At 42.1% G+C, this 26,877-nt stretch overlaps 1 protein-coding gene across 1 annotated transcript in view; it reads right to left on the reverse strand.

Annotated features, from left to right (window-relative positions):
- Window positions 1–26,877, reverse strand: part of LOC115799370 (disco-interacting protein 2 homolog C-like) — a 71,775-nt gene that overhangs the window by 40,731 nt on the left and 4,167 nt on the right. Inside the window, exons 2-6 of the mRNA XM_030756493.1 lie at window positions 6,909–6,980; window positions 6,186–6,290; window positions 4,992–5,117; window positions 731–1,021; window positions 299–421 (exon numbers count right to left, since the gene is read on the reverse strand). Coding sequence (XP_030612353.1) covers window positions 299–421; window positions 731–1,021; window positions 4,992–5,117; window positions 6,186–6,288 — 643 coding nt within the window. The 5' untranslated portion in view covers window positions 6,289–6,290; window positions 6,909–6,980. The remainder of the gene's footprint in view (window positions 1–298; window positions 422–730; window positions 1,022–4,991; window positions 5,118–6,185; window positions 6,291–6,908; window positions 6,981–26,877) is intronic.

Below are 26,877 nucleotides of genomic sequence, written 5' to 3' on the forward strand. Positions count from 1 at the left end.
AATTGAGCCACTGGATTTATTTCTCTGCCTCCTCAGATGTGATCCCAACAAGAGCTCAAACTGCCCACTGACATCCTGGAAGCGTCCGTGATGCAGCTTCAACTCCGGGATCAAACCATGAAACTCTCCCTGCTGCTGCTTTCTTATGAGTTGGATGAACCCAGAATCTCTGTTTCTTCCTTTTCTCGTTTAGAAACATCATTACATCATCACATCACTGCAGTCTCCTGATTGTTAATGCCAATAAAGGCAAAGACTCTGAAAAAGATGAAACTTTTTGTTTAAAGTTCGGACCTACCCTCTGACTCCAGCGGCGGTGGCCACAGCATGTCAGAGCCAAACTCACAGGACCGCCGCAGCGAGCCGCCGTTCTCTGCTACACTCAGAGCTCCCTTCCTCTTCAGAGACAGGTGGCCGATACCTGGAGGTGCAATAAACAGGTATCTCACAATCAAATACTGTGAATTACTGCAAAGGATCTTGGAGGTGAATGCAGGAGAAATATGATGAAGTTCTTCTCTGACACTTTTATAAAAGTCAGACTTAAATTTCACCCATAACCCCTTCAAGTTCACCTCCTTATGCAACACTGCAAAGCTACCAGCCTGCTAAATAATCAGTAACAAACAAGTCCTGGATTTCCTCCTTTATTGAACACACAGGTAAAGACTTGATCATTTAAGCAGCTATAGCTGTTGATAAATATACCAGGGGAAGGCTGAGGTCTTACCGTGGTGCGACTGTGACAGGTGGCTCTGCTGATGGTGTGACTGGCCCAGGTGCGCCAGGTGTGTGTGCGCCAGGTGCGAGATGTGTGTGTGCGCCAGCGAGTCAGCCAGCCGTCCGGCGTTCCCGCTGCCTCCGCTCTGCGTGGACGAGGACGAGGAAGAGGTGGAGCCCAGGTGGGCGGGGCCTAGCTGGGAAGGGCGGCTCATCCAGTGCTCCATGCCCGACATGTCGTCACCCGGCCCCGCCTCCTCCTCTGAGCCCGACGAGGAGTCTGAGCACAGGGGGGACAGGCCTAGTGAGAGTCAGTAGCTGCCATTATTAGTCAGTAACAATACTTTCACAACGTTAAAGTAACATTAATACATGAGCATGTACGGTGAGCTTATTCAGATTGAAAGAGGAGATAATCAGTGTTAAGAGCCATTAGCTGGCTAGCTTAGCTTAGCGTAGTCTCAAATTTAGCTTAGCAGAAAGTGCTAAAAGTTTCCTGTTAATCTCCCAAAACTTTTTTCTTGGTTTTTTTGTATGCATTAAACAAACACATTATATCTTATCTAGTGAACTTTAGAGGCACTGCTATATTGATTTTATTACTATATTACTTTTATTTCTAGTCTTTATGTTGAAATGCTTCAAAACAGGTCAATTATTTTTATAAAAGACATTTTTTTTGTTTCCCCTGACACAGCATGAGGGAATAAATAAGAACAAAAATATCTCATCACCACTGGATAGATATATTAAATATCTGTAAATGCAGGTGACATCTTTTTGTGGGCGGAGCTAAAGTGATAGCAGTGACGGTTCTTCATGAACCCTGTTTTTCTTAAACACCATGCTGAGCGGGAGCCTGTTACCGCAGCTCCTGTGGTTTTTTATTTTTGTTGCACATTGTGCTTTATGCAAAGGTGAAATTGTTTTTTTCTTTTGTTTAGCAAGTCGTATCAAGTTAGATTTTGCATGTTGTGGTTTTACTTCATATTATATTCTTTGTAACATAAAATCTTCATCAGCTGAGCTACGAGGCCCGTAATCCTGTAAGAGTCACAGAGGAGCTAACAGGTTTTCAGAGTGAAGAAATATCAATGGTTGTTTCCAGTGATCATTGTGGGGAATATGAGGGGCTCTGCAGGCAGCAGAGCACTTTGTCTCCTTACTGTATTTAGGTTGCGATATAATGAATTTCTATTTTCTATTTTACTGATGTCCTTTTATCGATGTAGTCAGTAAGTATCAGAGGGGGTGTTAATCAGCTTCAGCTGCTTTGGTGTTCATGAAATTAGCAACAGGTTCACTAGAGGGGCAACAATGAGACAACCCACCAAAAAAAGGAATGGTTTTACAGGTGGAGGACACTCACATGTTTCCCTCCTCGTGTTTTCTGACTGTTTTTCACTAGTTCTGCATTTGGCCAGGGTCAGTGTCACTGATGGTAGCATGAGGCCATACCTGGACCCTACAGAGGCTGCACAGGTAGTCCAACTCCTCCAGGATGGCACACCAATATGTGCCATTGCCAGAAGGTTTGCTATGTCTCCCAGCACAGTCTCAGAGCATGGAGGAGATTCCAGGAGAGTGACAGTTACTCTAGGAGAGCTGGACAGGGCCGTAGAAGGTCCTTAACCCATTAGCAGGACCGGTATCTGCCTCCTTTGTGCAGGAGGAACAGGATGAGCACTGCAGAGCTACAAAATGACCTCCAGCAGCCACTGGTGTGAAGGTCTCTGACCAAACAATCAGAAACAGACTTCATGAGGGGGGCCTGAGGGCCTAACGTCCTCTAGTGGACGCTGAGCTCACTGCCTGACACCATGGAGCCTGATTGGCATTTGCCATAGAATACCAGAATCAGCAGGTCCACATGTGACAGATGTGAAAAGGTCTGGAGAAGCCGTGGAAAACAGTATGCTGCCATTCAGGATGACCAGTTTGGTGGTTGGTCAGTGATGGTCTGGGAGGCATATCCGTGGAGGGACACACAGACCTCTACAGGCTAGGGAACGGCATCCTGACTGCCATCAGGTGAGAATCAGGATGAAATCCTTGGACCCATTGTCAGACTCTACACTGGTGCAGTGGGTCCTGGGTTCCACCTGGTGAACGACAATGCCTGGCCTCATGTGGAGAGAGTATGCAGGCAGCTCCTGGAGAATGAAGGAATTGATACCACTGACTGGCCCCCACGCTCGCCTGAGCTAAATCCAAAAGAACACCTCTGAGGCATTATGTTTCGGTCCATCCAACACCACTATGTTGCACCTCAGACTGTCCAGGAGCTCAGTGATGCCCTGGTCCAGATCTGGGAGGAGACCCTCCAGGACACCATTTGTCGATTCATGTTGTCAGGCATGCAAACAAGCATGTGGGGCCATACTGTAAACTTCCCACATTGTCGGACAAATAAAAGATTATCTTATCTTATCTTATCTTATCTTATCTTATCTTACAAACTACTGAGCACCATATTGTGTTGCTGCAATGAAATTTTGGCAAAAATGTACCAGGCTGCTGCATCACTTTTTCACTGATTTTCGTCTTTGAATTCAGCCTCTGTAGGTTTGTGGCCTCATGTGGTATCAGAGTTCCTTTAATTTTTTTGAGCAGTGTATATCCTATCATATCTTAAACCCATCATCTATAAAAAAGAGAAACTAGAAGCGTGCAAATCTCTTGTTGCATACTATTTTGCACCTAACCCCCCCCCCAGGGCTGCACATGAGCCTGAAAATCATGTTTTCTATACTAATTTTCTACACTGGATTTATTTCTGATCAAATATTCTGATTTCCTGTGGGCTCCCCTGCCTCGTTCGAGGTCCCACTCCTGTGCCACCCCACATCCCTTCATTTATACTCAGCATGACATTTAATCCATGACTACTTATCCACATCTGAGCCTGGTAATAATAAACAGATCTGATCTGAGGTTTTTAAGATAATTGTCTCCAGTCAGTAATACAATGGTTCAAAGAGAGCCTGGAGACCATGATTACTTCTGTTCACCACTGAAGTTTGATGACCTTTGGGCAACACAACAGGCTCTAGAGCTGAAAATGTCAATAATTAGTCAGCTAAGGTAGCAACAGCCACCAGAACCAATTTAGCTTTGGGCTGCACTTTTGAAGAGAGGCTGAATTTACTTCTTTAAATGAATGAGTCATGTCAACATGGAGGGACAGATTCAGCTTCCACTCAGACTTTCCTAAAACAGGAGGCAAGCAAGCGTCCTCTATCGACCACTGAGGCTCACGAGTAAGACGAGCCTTTGGGGAGATGTCGGGATCGCTCAAGAATTTTCTCAAAGGTTAAAAAGCAAATTGGCAGTGAACAAAGTTATTACATTTCCTCCATTAAAATCCAATCAGCACCAAAATTATACCGTCAACTCCAATTATGTTCAATCTAATGAGCTCATATTTGAGGTAAAGGTCAGCTCCAACATCCTATTGCAGCCACATTCTTTGTGGTTGCATATGCGCGGTGTTGCACAGCTACTAATCAGTGTTTTTCCTTTTCTGATGGCAGATCACGTTTACAGTAGCTGACTGTGTGCAGCGTTACATCTGTCTGCGGTTTGTTTTTACTGTAAATCCGTCAGCGCCTCAGGAAATGTGCGTGTTTGCAGTTTTTTGGAGAGATGAGTGTGTTTCTGTGTGTTTCTGTCAGAACGGAAAACGTCTGAGAAAGCAGAGACGCGGCATTACAACATAATCCCGTCTGGGCTCAGGGCGGCCTCCTCGGGGTCAAATTTTAGGCTTAGTGCCACCCTTTTCAGCTGAGACCGGCATGTGTGTGTCTGGGTGTGTGTACTTTTTTTTAACCACACACTACTTTAAAGTATTAAAAAAACAACAGATTATTGTCTGTTTTTAATCTATTGCTCAAATATTACATTTAGTTAGCCAAGTTCAACATTATTGAGCTTTTACTTTATAAAGCCACTATCAGACATTTTATTTAGATCTTAACTTACTGAGCTCTCTTATTATGTTTTACTTTTTTTGATTTAGTCGAGCACTTTTTCTTTTGTGTAATGTTTACCTCATTCAGCTAATTTGGGTTGTCATACTTTCACTGATCTAATCTACTTTATTCAACTTATGTTGCTATAAAGCTATAATGTTTTAACCTGCTGTAACAAGAATTTTCCATCTTTTGGGACAAATAAAGTCCATAACGTCTCATTTTAAATCATGTTCTCCTCGGTCAGAAAAGTACGTGGGGGACCAGTACAGGTATGTGTCTCTGTCTGTGTGTCGTCACCTGGAGGCGTGTATGCATCCATGGAGGTCTGCACCACCAGCGAGCGTCTCTTGGAGGGCATGGGCACCGCCACCTTCCTCTCAACGTGCCGCGCCCACACAGCCTGCACCGCCTCAGTGTGGACGTCTGAGAGAGAGACGGGTGGAGATTCATTCATGCAAAGAGAAGACGTTTCCTGTCTGAGTTTACTGTTTATTTAAAGTTCAGTTCAATCCAACAAACAGCAGTGTCAGTTAAGGATCCATTTCTATGATTTCAGTCTAACTTATCTAGAAACCCATCTGTTAGTATCTGATGAATTTTCCTCTGGGGGCAAGTGGCCATGTTTCATCTAACGAAGCCACTGGATATTGAGACATGATTTCAGTATCTGCTTTCTTTACGCAGATACAAGCTTCCTGTCTCGCACCCACCATCTACTCTGAATTCTATTGACCACTTACTGTTGAGCAGGCTTTGGTTGCACGTAAACATCTGCTGAACTCTTCCAACCTCAGATCCATCAGCTATCTTCTACTGTATGTCTTTTAAAACAAACAAACTAGCTGAATCCCACTGATTTATATTGCAGGTCCCTGTTGTGTAGTCACTGAAAATTGCAGTTTACAAATGAATAAAGTCAGACTGTAATCATCCTTCAATGCACAGCAGAGAGCAACAAGTTGATTTAAACTACAGTAGTGCTCGCAGTGTGATTTGATATACTTCTGTTTTTAGAACCATGAGCACCAAATGCCAAGTTTCTGAGCCAACATGGTTACACTGTCTTGTAAATTCATGTTTCCTTAGTGCATTTAAGGAGGACCCATAATGTTCATGTACAGCTCTGTATCTTTATTCTTGGACTCTGCTACAGTAGCTTTGATTAGTTCACACTTCAAAATAATCCTTCTTTATCTTATACTAAGAAGCTCAGTTTATCCTCTGGTTAAATTAACCCTCCTCTCCCAGCTTTCTGAGCCTGGGATGACCGTAAACCTAAACTTGGCTCACAGGGATTACTTGTACATACGCTGAACTCTTTTTTATTGAAACTTTCCCCATCCACCACTGGAAGAGGATATATGTGAGAGAAAATAAGGAGGGGCAGTATATAGACACTATAAATGTAGGCTAAGTTACTTGAAACTGGAACTGTTTTCTTAAAGCCTCTGTGATGTGCTTGTAGCGTTTATGTGGGCGTAGTTTCTATACCTGATCTGTAGCGCTCATCTCTGGTGCCGGAGGTCCTCCGCCGGTGGAAGCGTGCCGCAGAGGGAGGGCCGAGTGGGGCCCGGTGAGACATGGGCCCCTCCATACCTACAGAGGCAAGCAGACAAGCAGCGACAGATGCATACATATATAGAGACACAGACGTACACACATATGCACAGATACATTTGACAAAAGCAATAGATAGGAGGGCCAAAAAAGAAAAATAAACATGGAGATGATTTGATTCAGCAGAAAAATCACATTTTTCTGACGTCTTAAAATAAAAGAATTGATAAAAAAGGTGAAAAAAAAAAAAACTGAAAATGTGGTAGGTGCTTCTCTGCTCTTTGACAGAACATCCCTCAGTATCCAGTGACCCATTATTGCTCAGTCCTCAGATAAATGATAAGGATAAACCAGACTGTGTCATAGATATGTGTGTGTTTTAGCTGCAGGAAGGCCTGTAGGGTGTGTGTGTGTGTGTGTTTGTGTGAAGACCGCGACTGCAGCACATTCAGATAAAGAGGAGCAGGCCCAAGCTGAGCTCTAGGGAGTCCTAACCTACATTCACTAATGGCGGCGGCTGAAGACTGAATCGATGGAGTCGAGTACAGTATCATTGCCACTGTATTTGTCATGATACCAGATCGATTCTCTACTAGTGGTATGGGAATATTTTAGCGGCGGGGGGGTGTGTGGGGGAGTCAGAGGTTGCTAAATTACCTCCAGCATGTGGAACATATGCCCTGATCAGCTTGGACCTCTTCTTCTCATAACCCTTCTGAGTGATGTCCCCTGTGAACAGATAGAGATAGATAGAGAGTGAGCGAGCCGCTGAAGGCTGGGTGGGTGTTTCTCTTCGTTTTTTTTTCTGATATTTTGTTCATGAAACATGTTTCAGCTGATTTTCCTTAAAGGGGACCTATAATACTCTATATTTTTATTCTCGGACCCTCCTCAAGTCGTTTTGCATGGCTGACAGTACTGGGCCTCAGTGCAGCCCTCTCCTTTGTGTGAAGCAAGATGTTTTATTTCTGTTATTCCAACGTTCTTCTGATTGGCTGCCCCTCATAAAAACGCATATTGAAAAAAAGGTGGGCAGGGCTTCTGTGCACACAGCCAGAGCTGTATGCCTGACATGACCATATAAGGAAATTGGCTTTCATTGACATCATACAGAGCCATGAATAGAAAAAGGGTAAAAAAAAAAAAAAAAAAGATGGTAACATTTTATGATAACCACTGTGAATAACTAGGAATTTAATTGTTTATTTATTGCTCAACTCAAATATTAATTATTGACATTTACTAAGTGATTGATAATTAGTTAGTGTAAACCATCTATAAATATTATGTGGATGGTTATTGTAAAGTTGTATCTGAATTGTATAAATCTTTGTAATTAATTAATACTGGATAATGCATATATAATATTAATTTGTGGCTTTGAAGTTTAAAGTGATGCTTATAAAATGTGTTTTAAAGAGCATAAATGTGAGCAGGTGGGATAAATAACCAGTCTGTTACCTGGAGATTGTGGTTTTGTTTTCACGTGTTTACATTCACTTACACTAGCTGGTTAGTTTTAGGACAAGATTTTGGATTGGACATAAATTATGGCATAAAGCACAATTTACAGTGCCATGCTGAATCCCCACTTTAGTGGTCTGTGTCATTGTGTACATTTATACGTGTGTTGCTGTGTGTCTGCACTGATCTGAGCTTTTCATTTTGGACTTGGAGCTAATAAATCTTGAACGTCAGTTACTTTTACTGAAACAAAGGAAGAAGAGAAGACTTCAGTCTGTGCATTGACTTTCAGAGCCATGAAGAAATGAAACCTACTCCTACAGTGGCAGAATACTAGCTGTTACATTGCTCATGCTAGATACAACTACAGCCTATTACAGTCTGCTTCACAAAGCTATAACCCCGAGAATACACTGGGCGTGGCTGCATTGCTCGCAGTTCCAACAGAAACATCCCAGAAGTGGCTCTGTGCTCAAATGGCACCAGGTCTGATTCTCACAGAAGCAGGCAGGAAGTCAGACACAGGACTGAATCCGGCCAATTTTCAAAATAAAAAACAGACTGAACAGCTGCTGGTGGGATGGAGTTGCAGTCAGAAGTATGACCTGTCTCACTGCTGCCACCACACAAGTGATGTGGCCAGCAAGCACATTTTTATGACACCATAATAACACTAATTATTAATAAAACCATTTATTTACACAAACATATAACTTAAACTTATAATATTGCTAATGATTACTTAAAATTATTAATTATAATCTGTTTGTTATTGTTACTACAATAACTATCTTCTAAACTTCAAATAACTGTCAATTAATCATTTTTACTGTTACTGTTACCAAACCCGCCCGAGCCCCGGAGCTGTATAGGGACTGCGTGTACATGCACTGATCTTATTATTGAAATCTTTAGCCATGTTTAATGCGAGCATCCACCTACAATATCTATAGGACAGAAATGAAGGAAAAGCATAACAGGCCCACTTTTCTGCCGGCTCCAGATTGGTGTGAAATCTTTGTGTCGTGTCACCCAGCCTCCCCTGGCTCTCCCAGTCTTTTAATGCTTGTGTCTGACTGTTAATTAAGAACATAAACATAAATAAAACAACATAAAATGAATAATGAAGTGATGAAAATGGGAATGATTTTATGCATAGCACAGACTGTGCAGTTCAAGAGTCATGATGTTTTTTTCCCCTCAGTGTACACAGAAGCTTTCATGGTCATATGATAATTTGATCATTATTATAATGTTAATGCAGCACATTTCTTTGTTTTGTTCTACAACACACCAAGGCCTCCTTTCTAATGTCAGGACATTGGTGCTTTACATTCATCTGTAAAAACCACAGCACGGGGACTAGTCTTCACGTTTTCCCCGTCTTTGGTATCACTTTTCAGTGATAAACGGTCTCAAGTGAAAACCTGAAAGACCAGAAATGAAGCCGGGGTGACCCGTGATGGATGACTGCTGAAGGAAACCTCATCTAGGCTTTGGACTCCTGTCCAGTGGGGAACATGAGTAAATACACTTACTGTAGTGTCATTATGTGTACACTACATGTCCAAACTATCACCCAAGGCCATTAAAACACATAAAAGAAGCTGCATATTGAATCACGTCTGACTCAGGAAGCACCTCATCCAACAAGCCCTGCATGCATCATGACCGCCAGGCAGGAAAGGTTTGATCCTTCCTTCGAGCTCCTTTTTAATTTCACAGTCACCTCTGAAGAACCCTGCAGCAACAAGCACCCTTCAGATACTGCTGGATTCCCACCATGTGGAGAGCTTTCCATGTTTACTGCTTAAAGTCACTGGAGCGTCATCTGGGGTATTAATTACGCAATTATAATAAACATTTTTTGTTTATGAAAGAGTCAGAAATCCACTGATTTCTGTCACATAGCCACACTCCGTGCCTTAACTGCACACAGACCAATCCTGCACACATGCAGTCAGCCACCAGAGGAAAAACATAGCAAAGATGTCGACTTCACATAAACTACATGACAAGTAGAGTTACATGTACACCATCGATATCTGTGTTATGTGACTACATGATGATTTTAAGACTGAGCATGAGTATTAGAGTGGATTAGTGACAGCAGCAGAGACTAATGGATGGACAGGCGGAGGTCAGCATGGAGGAGCAGTGATGGAGAAACTCATTACAGCCTCTAAGGGAGGTCTTCGCTGCCTAGGCGACCCCCCACCCCCCCAGCAAAAAGCAACACCAGCACCGATCAATCACAGCACTCCACGGTCCTCGCTGCAGGGCTAATATGAGCTAATACTTCCTTGTTTGTCCCAATTAAATGCTGTTAAACTGGCTCACACCAGTTTGCTAATTATTGATTGTTGTTTGACTGCCACGGAGACGGGAGCCAAATCAAATCTGGAGACAAAAGCACACCGTGAGGTTTCAATATCAGTCGCCTTCAAACAAGTGAAAATATGACCCTGCAAAAGAAATCAGCTCATCACTCCACTAACAGATGTTTTTGTGTCTCAAGGTCATCAAATGTTGTTGGCTGCCTGTCTCTATATAAAAGATTTTAGCTCTTTCATTAAAGAGCACCCACCCTCATCTCCAGCGCCACATACTATTCTTAGCTTTGCATGATTCATAATTTCAAATAGTCTTTATTTATCTTCGATGCAGCCCCTCAGTTTATCTTTTGTCTGAAACAAGTGATTTTAGCTCCTCCCATTGAAGATCACCTTTCTTCTGATTGGCTGCTCCTGACAAACAGATGGCTTATACAGCAGGTAGCTGTGTGTCTGAGATGACCTTACAAGGATATCTCCTCTCTATGACATCACACAGAGCCAAAAGTAGAAAAAACTGACTGAGAGTAGTTTGAAGTTTTGTTATAGTTTAATTTATAGTATAGTTTTGTCTTGCAGCAATTATAAAAGTAATTGGCATGTGATAATTACAGTAGTGAGTTTATTTTGCTGCTAAGCTCACATCAGCATCCTTTTTCTTTACAGCGGTGGCCTTTAGCCCCTCCCTGGGTTCCCTGAGCCTGGGTTCAACAACATTCGGCCACATTCAGTCCCATCTGCTCTCCAGTGGGCCGCAGCACGAAAATAGGGCTGCAACTAATGACTATTTTGATAGTCGATTAGTCATCGACTATTGAAACGATTAGTCGACTAATCGGATTATGAATCATATAATTATGAAATGGCACTTATTTAGCTATCAGCTTTTACATTTAGCATAAGGTTATTTAAAATGTGGTAATAACACACGGAAGATGGACACTTCATTCAAAAATTTTAATCAGGTTTGCTGCTGATATAAATTTAACAGTCCATTTTTCCAACCATAAAAATAATCTATAGTACTTTTTCTTCCCTGTAAAACAAAGTTGGCACAGTTTCACCAGTAGCCCCCATGACTAAACGTGCCACTGAATGCATGTGTGAAGCTCGCCAGAGATAGACGGACAGGAAGACGTCTCACTCCGTTAGAAAAAAATCATCAGTAATAAAAAATGACTATTATCAACAATTAAATTAATCATCAACTATTTTTATTGTCAATTATTGTCGACAATGTCAACTAATTGTTGCAGCCCTACACTAAAATCATTCCCAATAATAAGAAAATAAAAGCTTCCCTTCTTTAAGAGTACAGAAGCATACGCTCTTTGTAACAAGTATTCCTACTGATGAACAGCCTTTGATGGCATAAGAAAAAAAAAGTGTGACTTCAACAATGTGTGAACAAAGTTTTTCCACTTTCTGTCAAACAGCTGTCATTACCAAAGAAATGCTTCAATCGTGACTCAAAAAACACGTCCTCTTTATAGGTCTTAATTGTTTCTCAGTAGAAATACAGAAGGACTAAAACTGTCCTCTTTTTCAGCAATTTTTACACTTTGCATGCAGTCCAGTGGGCTGCTGATGTCTGCACCCTCAGCCTTCCCACGGTGGAGGCAAGGCAGCAGGGACTGTTGTTTCATGGTCAAAAAAAACCCGTAGTCTGCACCTAACGCCCCACTGCACAGCCCTCACTTGTTTTTCATTTAAGTTCATATTTACAGTCCAAAAAACTCCTCTGAAAAAGCACATTTTAAGTTAAACAACATCACTGTCATACTATGGACCCAAATGCAGGAGACTGGAGGCAGGTAATCCAGCACAATGTGAGCCTTTATTGAGGCTTATACAAGTATGAAACAGCACACAAAAAAATCTAAATGAAACAGCCTCCAGAGCTTGAGGTGCACGAAGAACAAACAGGGCAGCAAAACCACAGGACGCACAAAAGATAAATCGACATGGATGAAAAGGAACACAATAACCCAAAGACAAAAACACAAACAACCCAACAAGGCTTCACAATAACATGAGGGGAACAAGCAGAGGCACCAGCAGAGAGGAGACTGAGGGATGAACTAAATGAAAAAATACTGAGGGAACCGAAACCCACCTGAGAAATAATAAACTCAGAACAGGGTCCAAAACAAGAAATCCTGACTGGAGGAACATCAGGACAGTAAAGAACCCGATATCGAATAACACAACAAAAGCTATGCTTCAAACATACTAAGACATCTGTGAAAAATCCTGGCTTTTTTCAGGCAAAGGTTTCACAAACATTTGGGGGGGACAGTGCATTTGCAGCACCAGGAGGGTCCAAACAGTGAAAATGAGCTGCAGTGTGTTTATGGGAGTGAAAGGAAATGTCCCCCTGTGCACCGCTGTGGCTCACTGATGTGTTTTTGGACCAACAATGGAGCTGTCTGGTTTTGGGTACACAGACGATAAATCACTGCTGATTTTTGGGCTTTTTGTTGGGCTTTTTGACAGCTTGAAAAATGCAGTATATCACCAGGCTTCCTGTTTATCTGAGTGCAAACACATCTATGCTGTCAGAGCTATCGGAGCTAAAAAAATTCAACACATTTCTGCTGTAAAAAGTGAAAATCACAGCGCTGCCAGGACAGAGGAAGCTCGTTTTTATTCATAAATCTTGCTTCACTAGATTTATCTGCAGTGTTCTGCTTTATTTCAAGCTGCTGTTTCTGTAAAAAGTGGATTTATCACACCTGAGTGGAGACTCTACCACTCAATTTACCCAAAGATGAGCTCAGCTGTTTGCACACAGATTTTTTTTTTGCTGGAGTGCATGACTTCAGGGCACAGATGCGCTTGTGCATCTATGAATACAAACAAGTTATGCCTACAAACAAACATTTATACAGATCGCCCTGCAAAGTGGAAGTGCAGTGAATCCAGTTTCCATAAGAATCACTTCCTAGAGAGAAACTTATTATGATGAGCTGCCTGAACAATATATTTCCAGGGACGTCTCTGGAGGACCACAAATCAGGTCCACTGAGCACGCTCTGCCTGCTAATTCATTTCCCACAGCTTTATTCATTTTTCTTAAAAAACAACATCATGACAGCGACAGTGTGACCTGGCAAAAAAAATGTTCACGGACTGACAGCAAAAACTGAAACATGGTTTCGAGGCAACCTGCCAGAGGGGACATTGTTTCCATGTCCAGTATTGATACGGTCAGACCCTCTCTTATAAGCCAGAAATATTGATTACTGCAGTGAAAATGGCCTTTAATATCTATGAGTAAATTATATTCCTGTCTCATCACATAAGTGCCTCTAGATTGTCACACTTCTCCCCCCTTAAAGTATCAGAAATATATTCCCATGGTGTGGACTTCACTGGGGTGTCTGGGAACACATGCATTTTTGTATCATCCTTCCTGTGACTTCCTGATCACACTAGCAGCTTTTCAGAAGCAGAGCATTTAGTCTGCATAGAGTCTTTTATTTTGAAATTTGTGGTTTTGGTGCTATTTTTAATGGAATTATCTGACAAATAATACAGGTTGCAGTAAGATACAGGCCATCCAAGAAGTTTCTAGCCTGCAAGAGCAGAGAGGCACTGCTGTTGGTGCTAGCACTGCTAACGCTAGCGACACTCTTCAAACTAAGGCCTCAGTAACACAGCTCTAAAGACCAATTGAAAATCCGCTGGCAAGCTACAGTTGCTAGACAGAAAAGGTTTATTTCTCAACCGGTTGACAAGTGGTTGCTGGAGGTTGCAGGCTGTTGCTAGGTGAACTTGGTTGCAAGAAGGGTGCTACACCAAGAGCAGCCTTGTGATTGCTTTAGTCACAAGCAGATTAGGTTGCACAAAAGACACCAACTTTTCAGCAAGCACTAACCATCACCCGGCACAACTTTTACTTTGAAAGGAAAGGGTCTCCATTTCTAGTTTGAATCATGCTTTACACTGTTTTGGTGGTGAGTAGTTGGCAACTGTTTGCAGACACATTGGCATCTTCCATGCAAACTATGACTGCAGCAATCGCATGCAACCAAAGCCATTGCAAGGAGGTTTTCTGTGGAGTATCATATACCTTTCTGCAACCAAAAAGCGACTAATCACTGCCGCAACCTCCAGCAATCACTATCCAGTTAGTCAGCAAATACACATTTTTCCATAGCCACTGGTGGTGGCCAGAGGGTCACTGACCAGTCTCTGAGACTGTGTGACTAAGGCCTATGCTGACATCATGCCCGCAACATTAAGTACAAGTGTCATGCATCTCAGTGAAGGATTTGATTATCAAGGACTAACAGTTCCATATAGCTCTTAAATATACATACAATATTTGTATGGGCAATGTTTAACCTCATCTATTATACTGTGCTTAATTTTTAATGTTTTAATTTTTTTTTCTGCCTTTTAGATCAGTCAACTGGTCTGATTTTTTTCTCGCTCGTTTAAAAAAACAGTAAATAAGTCACCAAGAACATCTCTACTCTAAATATGGTCAAATCTGACTATGAAATCAAACAAGGTGAGAGCAGACTCATAATCTCAAGGCTTCAAAATTAGGAGTTAAACCCAATGAGGTGCCATGCTTTATATTGTCCATGGATCCTGAGCTACATAACATCTGTCTTGAATGACTATGATCTTTGATAGTTAACTCAAACATTTTAGTTAAATGAAACAAAATTAAAACTAGAACCCTGAAACTACCTGAAATGTTCCACAGGATGGTATCACCTTCTTAGTGACCAAAGGTTCTCTTTCCTTCATCTTGGCTTAACTTTGGGCTTTTTAGGAGGAGTGCAAAATAAATCCAAAAAGTCACTGTTTTATTCTCAGACCCGTCGCTATGGGCGGGCCCTAGGGGGCCGTGCCCGCCCACTGATACGCTTGGGCCCGCCCTGGCCCGCCCACCCAAGCCAGATCACTAATCAAGCTAATAATAGTGGTGCCCCCCTGTTGGATTTCATAAGCCCCCCTTAAGACTGAGATCTGGCGACAGGACTGTTTATTCTGTAGCCAGAAACTGTAAATGAAATTCTTCTTCTTTCCTCGTCTGTCTGTCACACCATGTCCTCCTTCACTACATCCATGAACCTCCTCTGTGGTCTTCCTCTTTTCCTCATTCCTGGCAGCTCAAGATTCCACATCCTTTGTCCAATACTTCCATTATCCCTCCTCTGCACATGACCAAACCATTTCAGCCTTGCCTCTTCAACTTTGTCTCGACCTCGACTTAATACACACATTTCTAATCTTCCACTCTGGTCACTCCCTGTGAAAATCAGAACATCTTCAACTCAGCCTCCTGTCTTTTTGTCAGTGCCACTGTCTCCAAAGCATCCATCCATTATAGCAGCTCTCAGTACCAGTTTGTAAACCTTTTCTTTCACTCTTGCTGCTCTCCGTCTGCCACACATCACCTCTGACATTCATCTCCACCCACTCCATCCTGCCCACACTCTCTTTTTGCCTCTCTTGCACACTGTTCAGTGCTAGAAATCTTAATTGAAATTAAAACCAATTAATTGTCTAATTAACACACAAACAGTGGAAAACAAAGAACTGCTGCAGTGCTGTGGTACTGTGAGATGGAGGTGCTTGAAAGAAATGTGGCAGATAGATGGGCAGATGGACAGATGAATGGACTTAAAACATAGAAAGAACAGAGTGTGGATTTTACACTCTGACCACGGACAGTGGACCAAACATCTGGGTCCAATCTGCTCATCAGCTCCACTCAATAGTGTGTGTGTGTGTGTGCGTGCGTGTGTGAGTGTGTGTGTTACTGAGGTGTTTTCTCAGCACGACTGCAGCGTAACAACATTCCTGGTTCGTCTTCTCTCTAATTCACACACACTCACACACACACACGGTCCGTGGGGAGACGCCATCTTCCACTTGCAGTGCAGCAGAGCAGGGAGGGAGTTGCCTAGCAACGGTTCTCCTGGAGAAGGCCTGAGACGGCCATCTTGGATTTGGAGCGTCAGATGTGAGAAGTGGGCTAATGATACCTGCCAGGGTGAGTGCATATGTTTGAGTGTGTGAGGTGTGTGTGTGTCGCAGCAGCCTGTATTGGCAGCCTAATTACTTTCCTCCTCCTCCTCGCCGCTCCCTCTCCTCCCCCCTCCTCGCCGCTCGCCTGTTTTAATGGCACACAGCTGAGAGAGGATCGATAGCGGCCGACTGCAGATTGGAGTTTTAATGCCCGCTGAGAACATGGAGTGGAACGGTTCAACCAAAAAAAATCCCCCCAAAAAAGCCCTGAAAACTTGCTGTATCAAGTTCCCCATAAACCTGTGATGTCTGCAGAGAAGACACTGTTCCTGTTTCCTGTATCTTGAAGGACAGTTCCTGTTCTTGGATGTTTTCCAACCAACTTTACCTAAAAAGAAATCACCCGAAGCTGCAACAATATGTAATAATTAGACCAATCTAAAAAAACTGCCACTATTCCCAATTAATGCAGTCCTAACAATGAGCAGCAGTGGTTACGATTCCCTAAAGAGCATCGGGTCTGCTTGTGTTGCTTCTGTTATGTTTTTTTTTGTTGACCTTCATCACAGAGGTCAAAAAATAAGCAAAAATGCACATTTAAAGATTTTGGGCGAACTGGTGTTCTATTTGTGAGTTCAATAATACATTATTAAATAGCACTGACTGCCAAATACGCTGGGATTAATAAATTATGATGTGTTGTCTCTTTGCTTTGTCTTGTGTTGAGCTTAAGCAGCAATGTCAGTGACTTAAAAAAAATAGGCCAAAAACTGCAGTTCCTCTAATGCCCACATGAGGCTGGCTTCAAATTCAACTAAGCCCCCACAGACTCCCATGTAAAAATGAACAAATATACAGCAGAAGTAATCATGTTACCATCCAAAGGGCAACTTTGGCTCCAAAAAAACATGGTGGCTGACTGTGTTTGTTTTAGACCAAGCATGGTGATGTAGAGGTTAGCACTGACTGCCTCACAGTAAGAAGGTCCTGGGTCTGAATCTCAGACCCTCCTCCCACAATCCAAAGACACACGTGTTAGGTTGACTGTGATTCTGACTTGGCCCCGGGCATGGATCTGAACCTGAATGTTGTCTTTCTATGTTTATGTAAACGACTACTTGCGACCTATCCGGGGTGTGCCCTCCCTCTCACTCACATCTGGGATAGGTGCGACTCCGACCGTGACCCTGAATCAGATAAACAAAGGTAAATGGAAGGATAAATGGGCCAATCAGGTGAAGGATATTTGTGTACGACTAGCGGTATGGTGCAGTGAATACCTGGTGTGATATGGTTGATTTTAAGTACCGTATAACAGGGCGCCAGTGTGGAAGGGTCCATTCCTGTGTCCTGGGAATTTCTGAGTTAACAAAGAGGTCATGCTAGCTCTTAGCTGGGCTTTACCTCCACTAACTGGACTCACTAAACGGAACCTCTTGACCGTGTTTGTGCTGTGGATGCTATTTGGAGCATTTTTTTTAATGGATTATGCCTTACTGTGAAGTACAACCCACCTGCTAAGTGTGTGGGTGAAATTGTAATGTTTTATTAGACTGCTATTAATTAGCTGGCTTTGCATCCATACAGTTTATGAATGGAGCTCTCTGACCACATGAGCTGATTAGTGTTATCTGATATCATTCTCTGGTCTAAATATGACCACTTCCAGCTCTAAAAAACAAAACTAAGAAAAAAACTAAATATGAGTCTTCAAAATAGTTTGTTAAGCACAGTGTGGATGTGGCCATCATGATGTTACCCATTAGTTAATGATGGTGCAGAAGCCTCGAGCTTGTGTTTTTGTCCCCCAGATTGGTGTTTTAAATCTGGTGGATGGATGCTCATTGGCTAACAACTTGTGATTGAGAAGTCATTAGCCAATGAGGCTATCCTGGAAAAATCCAACTTTCTGACACTTGGAACAACCCAAATTTTCTAAATGAACTTAATATTTCTTCATTATGAACCAAAATGGTTTCATTTAGGTCATTCAGACTGACAATCTGCAGCGTCTGTCTCGTGCTAACATGTGTGAAGTCTGACTCTGAAGGAAATGCATCTTTGCGTCTCTCAAATTAAGAATTGTTAGAGATGCAAAAATCACAAAAACTTAAATACGAGCATGTAGCATGTTTTCTGCTGTAAATTGGCTGCTGCACAGTTCTAGATGCAAAGCAGAGCCCAGACATGCATAACACAGTGTGTGTCTCTTTATTGGCAGGACTCTCCTCTGCTGTCCTTTTCCTGAACATCCAGCTTTCACTTGATCTCTCTCTTTCTTATCGCATAATCATAAACAGCCAGTCCACCCACAAAGCCACCATGGTAACCAAATCTACCTCCAGCAGGCACACACGCACACACACAAACGCACACACATAAATGGAGGCTGAAGCATGCGTCATGCTTTGGGGACCTTGGGCTGTCACACTCACATGCAGGGACCCGTGTGGATGGCGGGGCGTCCTCTGGCTTTACTATGTGTGTGTCCACAGCAGAGCCAGGGGTGACACACACACACAGACACACACACATACCCACACGCACACGCATTTATATGGTATATATCTAAATATACACACAGTTGTAGCAGCAGCCAAGTGTCACGTCCACAATGGCAGAGAAACAGAAAACCAGGGCACAATGGCGGAGCAGTGGGTTAAGATGCCACCAGTGGAAATACAGTACAATGTCGGGGGGGCAGTGACACACGTCCATCAGTTTCCCAGAGTCCAAAGAAACTCAGGATATGAAACATAAAGGCTACAAATCTTTACACACAGGAGGCCGATTTTCTGACAGAAGGCTAATCTATTAATAGAAGAGATGCATTTATTAATAATGCATCTCTTCTATTAAGATGCATTTACTTGTCCCTCCCCAGTTTCTGTGTAACATATCTGTGGGGGGTAATTAGCGCACAGCCAATAATCCAGACAGTATTCGGCTGCAATAAGTCAGTTATTTTAAACCTGAGTTTTCTGAATTTTTAGGACTGATCATCAAACAGTCACTTATTTATGCATTTGTGTATTGATTTGCTTATTTTTGTGTCTGGGTTTGGATCTGTGTGGTCTCATTCACACTGAATTGTGTCCATGTACAAGAAGTTAATATTTTCCACTTTTAAAGAGTGAAACACTCCATATTTGAAGGCTGGACAGGTTAGGGGTTAGGGGTTAACCTGTATTGGCAGCATAACCCTTAACCCTAACTTGGTTGATGTGGACTGAGTCATTTTGAAACGCCAGAGTGTATGACTCACACTGTACCTATTTCATTTCATTTAAAATACATATCACTGAAAACCAACAAACAAGTTTAGTTCAGGCATTAAAAGCAACTTGGTTAGATTTCGGGGGGGTCCACACACTCATTGCATTGCCGCTGGTGTCGTGGCTAGTTGTTAGTGTTCCAGGCTCTGGTTGCCCTGAAACCTCTCTAACACACGTATCACCCGGTCACATGTCAATCAGCGACATCCTTCACTATCACAGGCACTCAAAGCTGTGAAAGGTTGAATCAAGACCCACCTGGGTTCAAAATCAGTTAATGTTTAGGCATTAAAGCTGCTGGATTCACTTTAGAACACACATGAACTATTTGGTTACGTTTATCAATAAACTGATATGAAACTGATTCCCTCCACCGAGGAGGTTGTGTTTTTGGAACCATTTGCGTGCATGTCATTCTGTCCTTAAACAGTAACAGTCCATTAGATATTAGCTTACATCCTCCAAGGTCACCAAGGTGAACTTAATGATTTATTGATCAAAGATTGACAAAAAAGTCTTAAAACTTCGAAACTATTCTACAAGGGTGGTGTGTACTGTCAACATATAGAAAGTACGACATAAAGATTTTAAATATCATGTCACATTCGACCTCTGACCTCTCCTTCAAGGTCAACAGATTGAACTGAAGGTCAAAGTGATAATAATGTTATTTAACACTATGTCTCTTCCTGCCATTGTGTGCATTGACATCATAAAGGCATATAGGGAATGATATATGGGGATTCTGAATATCACGTTATAGTTTGCATACAAATATCATTTGACCTTTGACCTCACTTTTACATTTCACATCAGCCTTTCTTTCAAGTTGACCCCAAATGTGTTTTAATGTGTGTCCAGATAAAGAGAATGAGCTGCATGGTTAGTCTAACATTATATAATAAGCTCAAGATATTCGTGTCCAGTTATTTGCACATCAGTGCCTGTTATCATCACCTGCTCCTAAATCATGTTTGTGTAATCAGAGTAAACATCTGTCATACCATATCTCATTTTTACTGCACTACAAACTTCAAAAAGTACTATTAAATAAACAAAGAAAACAAAATAAAATTTATATAATCTACAAAACTATTTAAAAGTAAACACTGCCCAGAGAGTGAGCTAGCTTGGTGTAGTTTGCACTGTCAGAAGGACATTAATAACAACTTGGTTATACTTAAAAAAGCAACTCAGTAAAATGTAGGCATATTTAACCTTCTTTGGTTAGTTTTAGGACACAGAAAGACAAGTTGGTTAAATTTAGGTATTAAAACTCTGACTCAGGTTAGGTTTAGGAATTAAACCTAGTGGCTCAGGTTTAGAAAAAGATCATAGTGTTGGTTAAAATGCAGAGGCTCCCACTTCAAGCTCTTTCCTTCATTTCCTGCAAAAAAACTCAAAAACTTCCTGTGGAAACGTTTCAGAGTCGTGCTGAATTTGGCTCATTAGTGTGATAAAAAACTGAAAAATGTTGACGCAGTGAAGATATGTATCCATAAATCACATCAATACAACAGTTCATTCTGGGAATAATTGACAAAAACAACATAAATTAACAAGAAAGCGTGTTTATCAGCCTGGATACAGATCAGAGCCTCTGCAGTCTGCATAATAAACAGTTTGATGGCATTACTGTGCTGCAAACTTTTCATTATATTTGGCGCTTTATAAACAAGGAATCGCGTTGAGAAAAACTCTGCAAGCTCCTCTTTTCTTCGAGAGGCTTAATTGAGTAAATGTTCGGCCTCCTCACTCAATAAATGACACGAAGTGTTCAAAATTAGACTCAATTTGCAGTTCAACACTGAATTCATTCAGTGTTTGAGCTGTAGTGACACCTCTCTCTCTGTTTCTGCGGCTCCTCACTCTGACCTAATTAAAAGGTTAAACTGTCAAATTAAGGCAGAAACAGACACACAAACGCGCATTCTTCCTGCCCATGAATGGGCCTCTGAGGGTGAAGCAACATTTAGCAGGATCAGTCCATGTAAAAGCCAACGAGTCTGCGAGGAACCAAAATATCAAATATGATTATCTGTTTGAGAAAAATAAAAACTTCTTTGGGGAGAGGCAACACAAAAATGATTGACACAAACTGCTTTAGCTCATGTCCCTTTAGGCCAGCTGTCTTCTGATTGGATGGCCCTTGCAAACAGAAGGTTTGAACAACAGATGAGCGTGGCTTCTGTGCCTGACATGACCATTTTAGAGGAGTCCCCTTTAAGACACCATACAGACAGCAGTATACGTGACAGAAAATAAAGAATGAGTTTTTTAATATACTGACTGAACAAAGCTGGAAATGATTGCTCAATTAAAAGTTGGTTAATTATTTACCTTATCAGTCAAGCCAAGATGCCTCTTAAATGTGAGAACTTGCAGCCTCTGAAGGCCTAAATGTTAAATTAGGATCTTCACACAGCAAGTTTTTAATCTAACTCAATAAAATCTTTTGTTTCCTGCTTTTTCAAAGCTTGGAATAATAGTGGAATATTACTCTGTGCAAACGCACACATTTGTCAACTAGTTTGTGCTGCACACAGAGCTGCTCTGACTCTCCAAACTCAACCTAAAAACACATGGTCAAATTAAGTGATACTGCAGTACTACCCCTGAGATTTACAGCAGCTTAAAATCATCCCAGTTTGGGAGTTTTGATGAGTGATTAAGATGATGATGTAACTTTATTCTTAAAGAGAACAAACTGCACAAACATAACAGACAACCAGAAGTTAAAGCATGAATAACTCGGTTACAAAAAGGACAAAACTACACTATACAATAGTCTTTCCTGCTGACACGTTTCAGCACTGGATGAGAGAACAAGTCCAGAGAACAAAAGCCACGTGGTTTCCGGTTAAAAATGGGAAGAGGACCAGTGACAGCTCGCTGAGCGGTGCGTTGGAGTGTTATCAGAATAGAGGGGCTGTCAGTCATTTGTCATGCAGTCTGTTTGAAATGACGTCTGTCTCCATCACATGCCCGCTGAGTCTCACAGCAAGCACAACTAGACTGTGGGCTTCAGTTCTGTGGGCGTGTTGTGCAATTTGACTGCTCAATGAAGACGACTCAGATCAAAAGCGCTCAGAATGACTGAAAATCAATGTCAGGATTGTGCTGATGATCGGGACTCCTAAACAACACTGTGAAACCATCGTGTAGTCACAACATATTAAAGCTGTTTGCTGCTAATTTGTTTGGAGGTCTGGAGTAAAGGTGAGTTACAGGATTCACATGGATGTGTTTCAGGCTTCAACGCTCTGGCCTCTCATTCACTTTGAATGGAGTGATGTATAAAGGATGGACGCAGCCACCGATTGGTTTGTGAAGTCCTGTTACGAAGCCTCAAGCTAAAGCTTAATTTAGACTTCCGAATGGCCAACACTGCTGTGCAGTTTAATTACCAAAACACACGCCAGCAGCTGAGTTTCTCTCTTTGACTTGATTTATTCTCTTTCAAGTTGATTTAAAAAATGATGACAGAAGAAGTAGCAGGAAATGCGACTGGCCAATCACAGCAGTTGTTCTAGTTTCCGCGTAGGTTTTCAGAAGGATCTGCTATGACATGCCCGTGGTGTTGATTTAATGCAGAGGGATTAGTTCACTCTAAGAATTGTTGCCATCTCATCTTGGTGCTTTGAAACCTAAGCTGTATGCTCATTGGTTAAGGACTTGTGATTGACAAGTCAGCCAATGAGCCTACCTTCTGTAATCATCCTTTCTAACTTAACTAGCAGTCACTTTATGGGCTCACGTAAAGTCATCGGGAAAGTGTTACTGAGATCACTTTGCAACCACAAGCATCAGAATGCAGGTTTTAAAGCACTCAGACCACAGAGGAACTTCCATCTTTTTGCCTGACTGTGGGCCATTGCTGCACGTTGCTCATGCTGTTTGAGAAGTTAAACTTTTCTAGCTGCAGCCCAGGTGTCAGCTGATCAAATCTGTCTTATTCAAATGCTTCCAGTGTGTCTGCCAACCAATCATTTAACTGCATTATGAAAATATGAGAGAGCAGGTGGCTGTGGTAACTAGCCCGTTGTATGAACAAAGTTAGCAACAAGCAGCTAATTTGGCTTATGCTAAGTGCTAATCAAACCTTGGTTGGTTGTGAGTGACTGGTGGCTGTCGCATTGAAAATGACGTCCTCCCACACATCAAGCACTGAAGCAACACCTACATGTGAATCATGGTTCATCTAAATGCTCTCAAAGCCATTCAGATAAAGGTTTCACCAAATATAATCATCCAATGCTGATAAAAGACATTTCCTCTATCAGAATAGTTATGAATAACACATTACCTTTGCTTAGACTACTTCACCAGACAAACAAAAAGAAGCGTAGCATCAGGTTCTCCTCCATCCATCAATAATCAATATGCACAACTGAAGCAGGCTTCATGCTATCATACATGGAATTATATTAATCCCATCCTGGTCGTCGTGCATGTCAGAAAGTCAGTCTGCCCTGTCCTACCAGGCTGCTGGCTTCTTGTGACAGAAAACACTCTTCATGCTACACCAGCTGCTGTTCAAGGTCAGGTAGAAATGTTTCAAGAGTGGCCCCAGAATTACCAGTTCACTCAGAACCATAGCAGTCAAAAGAAGACTGCCCTGGTTTATATCCCCAATACAGAACCGAGCAGTCAACATTGACACAGCTAGAAAGGAAGACCTGGAGTGGGGGTGGGTTGCAAAGCAGCTTACAGGGGCAGATGCAAATTTAGACTGACTGAAGCAACTTAAAGCACAATTAATAAGAGATTTAAGAACTGGATGTGCAGAAGGGTGTGAGCTGAGCTGCAGCTAAACTTGACTACATTTCCCACCTGAGGAACTTCGACGTTCACTTACTGTTCACCTACTTTTACATATTACCAAAGATTTGGATGCCAACAGGATTTTGGATATGCACAAATATAACAAAATCAACCTTTAAAAAGGTGCAGGGTTCCTACAGCTTATGATAAGTGAGATTTAAGACTCTGAAAGCCTTTTTATACCAAGACAAACCAGAGTTTCACTTCATGTTAATCAGGTAAAAACAGCTGCATTTGAAACCCATGAATATCTGCCCCTGGCTGTCAGGGGGCAGTCAGATATTCTCAAAATACACATTTCCTCCTACATTTCCACTCACTTTCCTCCAAACCTTCTGTTCTCCACCTAAAAGCAGAGCTGAGGAATTCAGCTCAAACTGAATCAATAATCAGCATTTTTTTTTTGTTAAAATATTTTAACTAGAATTTGGGACACCAGTTGATCTTTTATGGTTTGTTCTATTTTTAGGTAAAACAAATGTATCTTGGTCAGTAATGTTGTAACACAGGTACCTGCACGGGCATTTCCTGAGTTTAGCTGCTCGAATACGAGTCCGTTTTCACTGATTTCCGTGTTATTGGACTTCCACTATGAATGACACATCTGCTTTGAGCATGCTGGCAGCAAAGCTCTGCCAGGTTCTGCCACCCTAATCTGTGTGAAATTAATGGGAGAGGATTTCAGTAAACGATTAAGAAAAAAAAAAAGTGGATTTTTTAATCATTATTTTGAGATGTTGGATCGCAGGCGTCAGTACAATCCAGTGAAATGAGACTAATGCAAATACATTTGATGAATAACAGCAATACATTTTTGTTTTCCCCTTTTTTGGGGGGCCTGTTGTCATTTATGATTTCATGCAGTAAATGTATTTGTCTTTTTTTAAACAAAGGAAAGTAACTTTTAAGTCGAGCCTCTTTTTTTGTATTTAAACATAAAAATGAGATTCTCAGGCTCTTCCTCACAGTGAAGAGTAAAGATGTAATTTAACACTGGTATAGGATCAGTACTCTGTATCAGCTTCATAATCTTTTGAATTTAAAACATCAACTATAAATAAATATTACTGGGTAGTGTGGTGGCGCTGCAGCCTCACTGTCTCAGGTTTAGCCTTCCTGTGTGGCGTCTGCATGTTCTCTATGTTCCTGCGTGGGTTCTCTCTGTGTACTCCGGCTTCCTCTCACAGTCCAAACACGTGCACATTCGGTTAGCTGGTGATTCAAAGCTGCACGTAGGTGTGAATGTGAGCGTGTCAGTATGTATGTGTCAGTTCTGTGACAGACGATGGGCTCTGGGTGGAACTTTATAAAAATCTACAGATTACAATAAGAAGAACTCCGGCTACACTAACTGAAGCTCCGCAGCTTCATTCATCAAGCCTCATCAACTTAATCACCCGTAATAGTGTAAATACTCATTAATTATTCATCGACATCCCTAGGAACGATGCGTGTGAGGCACTGCAGACACAAAAACAAGGCTACACTGACCTGAGATGTACTGCTCCAGGCCACAGATGCATGTTGTTGTTGTATTGATGCACACAGAGTCTAGGGCTGCACTGTTAATGAGAAAAATAAAGAAAAAACTGCAATATTGCAGTTTCCAAACCCCCAAAATCTGCGAGAATTTAGAGGTGAAACACCAGAAGAGCCCTCACCAGCTCCTGATAAATATTCAATACAAAAAAAAAAAAAAAGCTTTGATATGATGTGAAATATTTAGCAAGAGGAGGAAAATGCGCTGCTGGTTTCACACCTGAGCAGCTCTTTGGTGATTAAATATGAACGAGCGTGCGGACATCCCCTCATTTGAAATCTCTTTGTTTCTCCTGGTCAGAGCGTTTCACGTTTAACACCTGAGACTGGGCCCACAGCTCACAGCATGAGCTCCAGAGCTCCTTAAACACAGCAGACGCATCCACAGCTTCATCCTGCAAGTCTTTAACTGTTCAGGACTGCAGGATCTCTCTGTGCTGGACTCTGAGAGCTCTGCAGTTAAAGCGCCCATCCTCTGACTCGCCTATCATCCATCGACAGCTCGGTGCGTCCCATCTGCAAGTCACTCTGCATCAGCACGTACGCTAAATGCCTGAGAATGGCGCCGTAATGCCTAGAGGTCACAGCAATACAGCCGAGATGATGCGATTTAGGCGACAGCAAGCAAGGGAGCGAGAGAGAGGCTTATCTACCAGAGCTCAGCTGATTGCTGCGTTTATCTAATAAACAGGTGGAGCGCCGCGTCGTCTCCTCAAAGAGAAAGAATGAAGTTTCATCCCACAGCCCTACTCACTAAGGACGGCAGGAAATTGTAGCCTGACTTTCATTACTGCACATTTCAATAACTGAGGCACGGTGTCCTCAAACACTATTTATTAGGAGGCAGAATACCTGTTTTGCCTCTCTGCCAGGAATCAGACTATCATCTGTGGCATGTTTCAGCTTCTTGAAGGGGACCTGTGCCACACTTCATTAGAGTAGTTTGCATGATTCACAATTCAAAGTGACACTTAACTATCTTATACTGGGCCTTGGCACAGCCCCGCAGCTCATCTTCAGTCTGAAACGAGCTGTTTTAGCTCCGCTCTCTTTAAGACAGCTGTCTCCTGATTGGCTGCCCCTTGTAAACAGAAGCTGGGTGGGGCTTCTGTGGCTGAGATGACCATACTGGGGACGATGCACTCTATGACATCATGCAGAGCCTTTGAAACTTTGGCCATGTTTAATATGAGTAGCCAC

This window comes from Archocentrus centrarchus, chromosome 20 (assembly GCF_007364275.1).
Source record: "Archocentrus centrarchus isolate MPI-CPG fArcCen1 chromosome 20, fArcCen1, whole genome shotgun sequence".
In the NCBI taxonomy this organism is placed as follows: domain Eukaryota; kingdom Metazoa; phylum Chordata; class Actinopteri; order Cichliformes; family Cichlidae; genus Archocentrus; species Archocentrus centrarchus.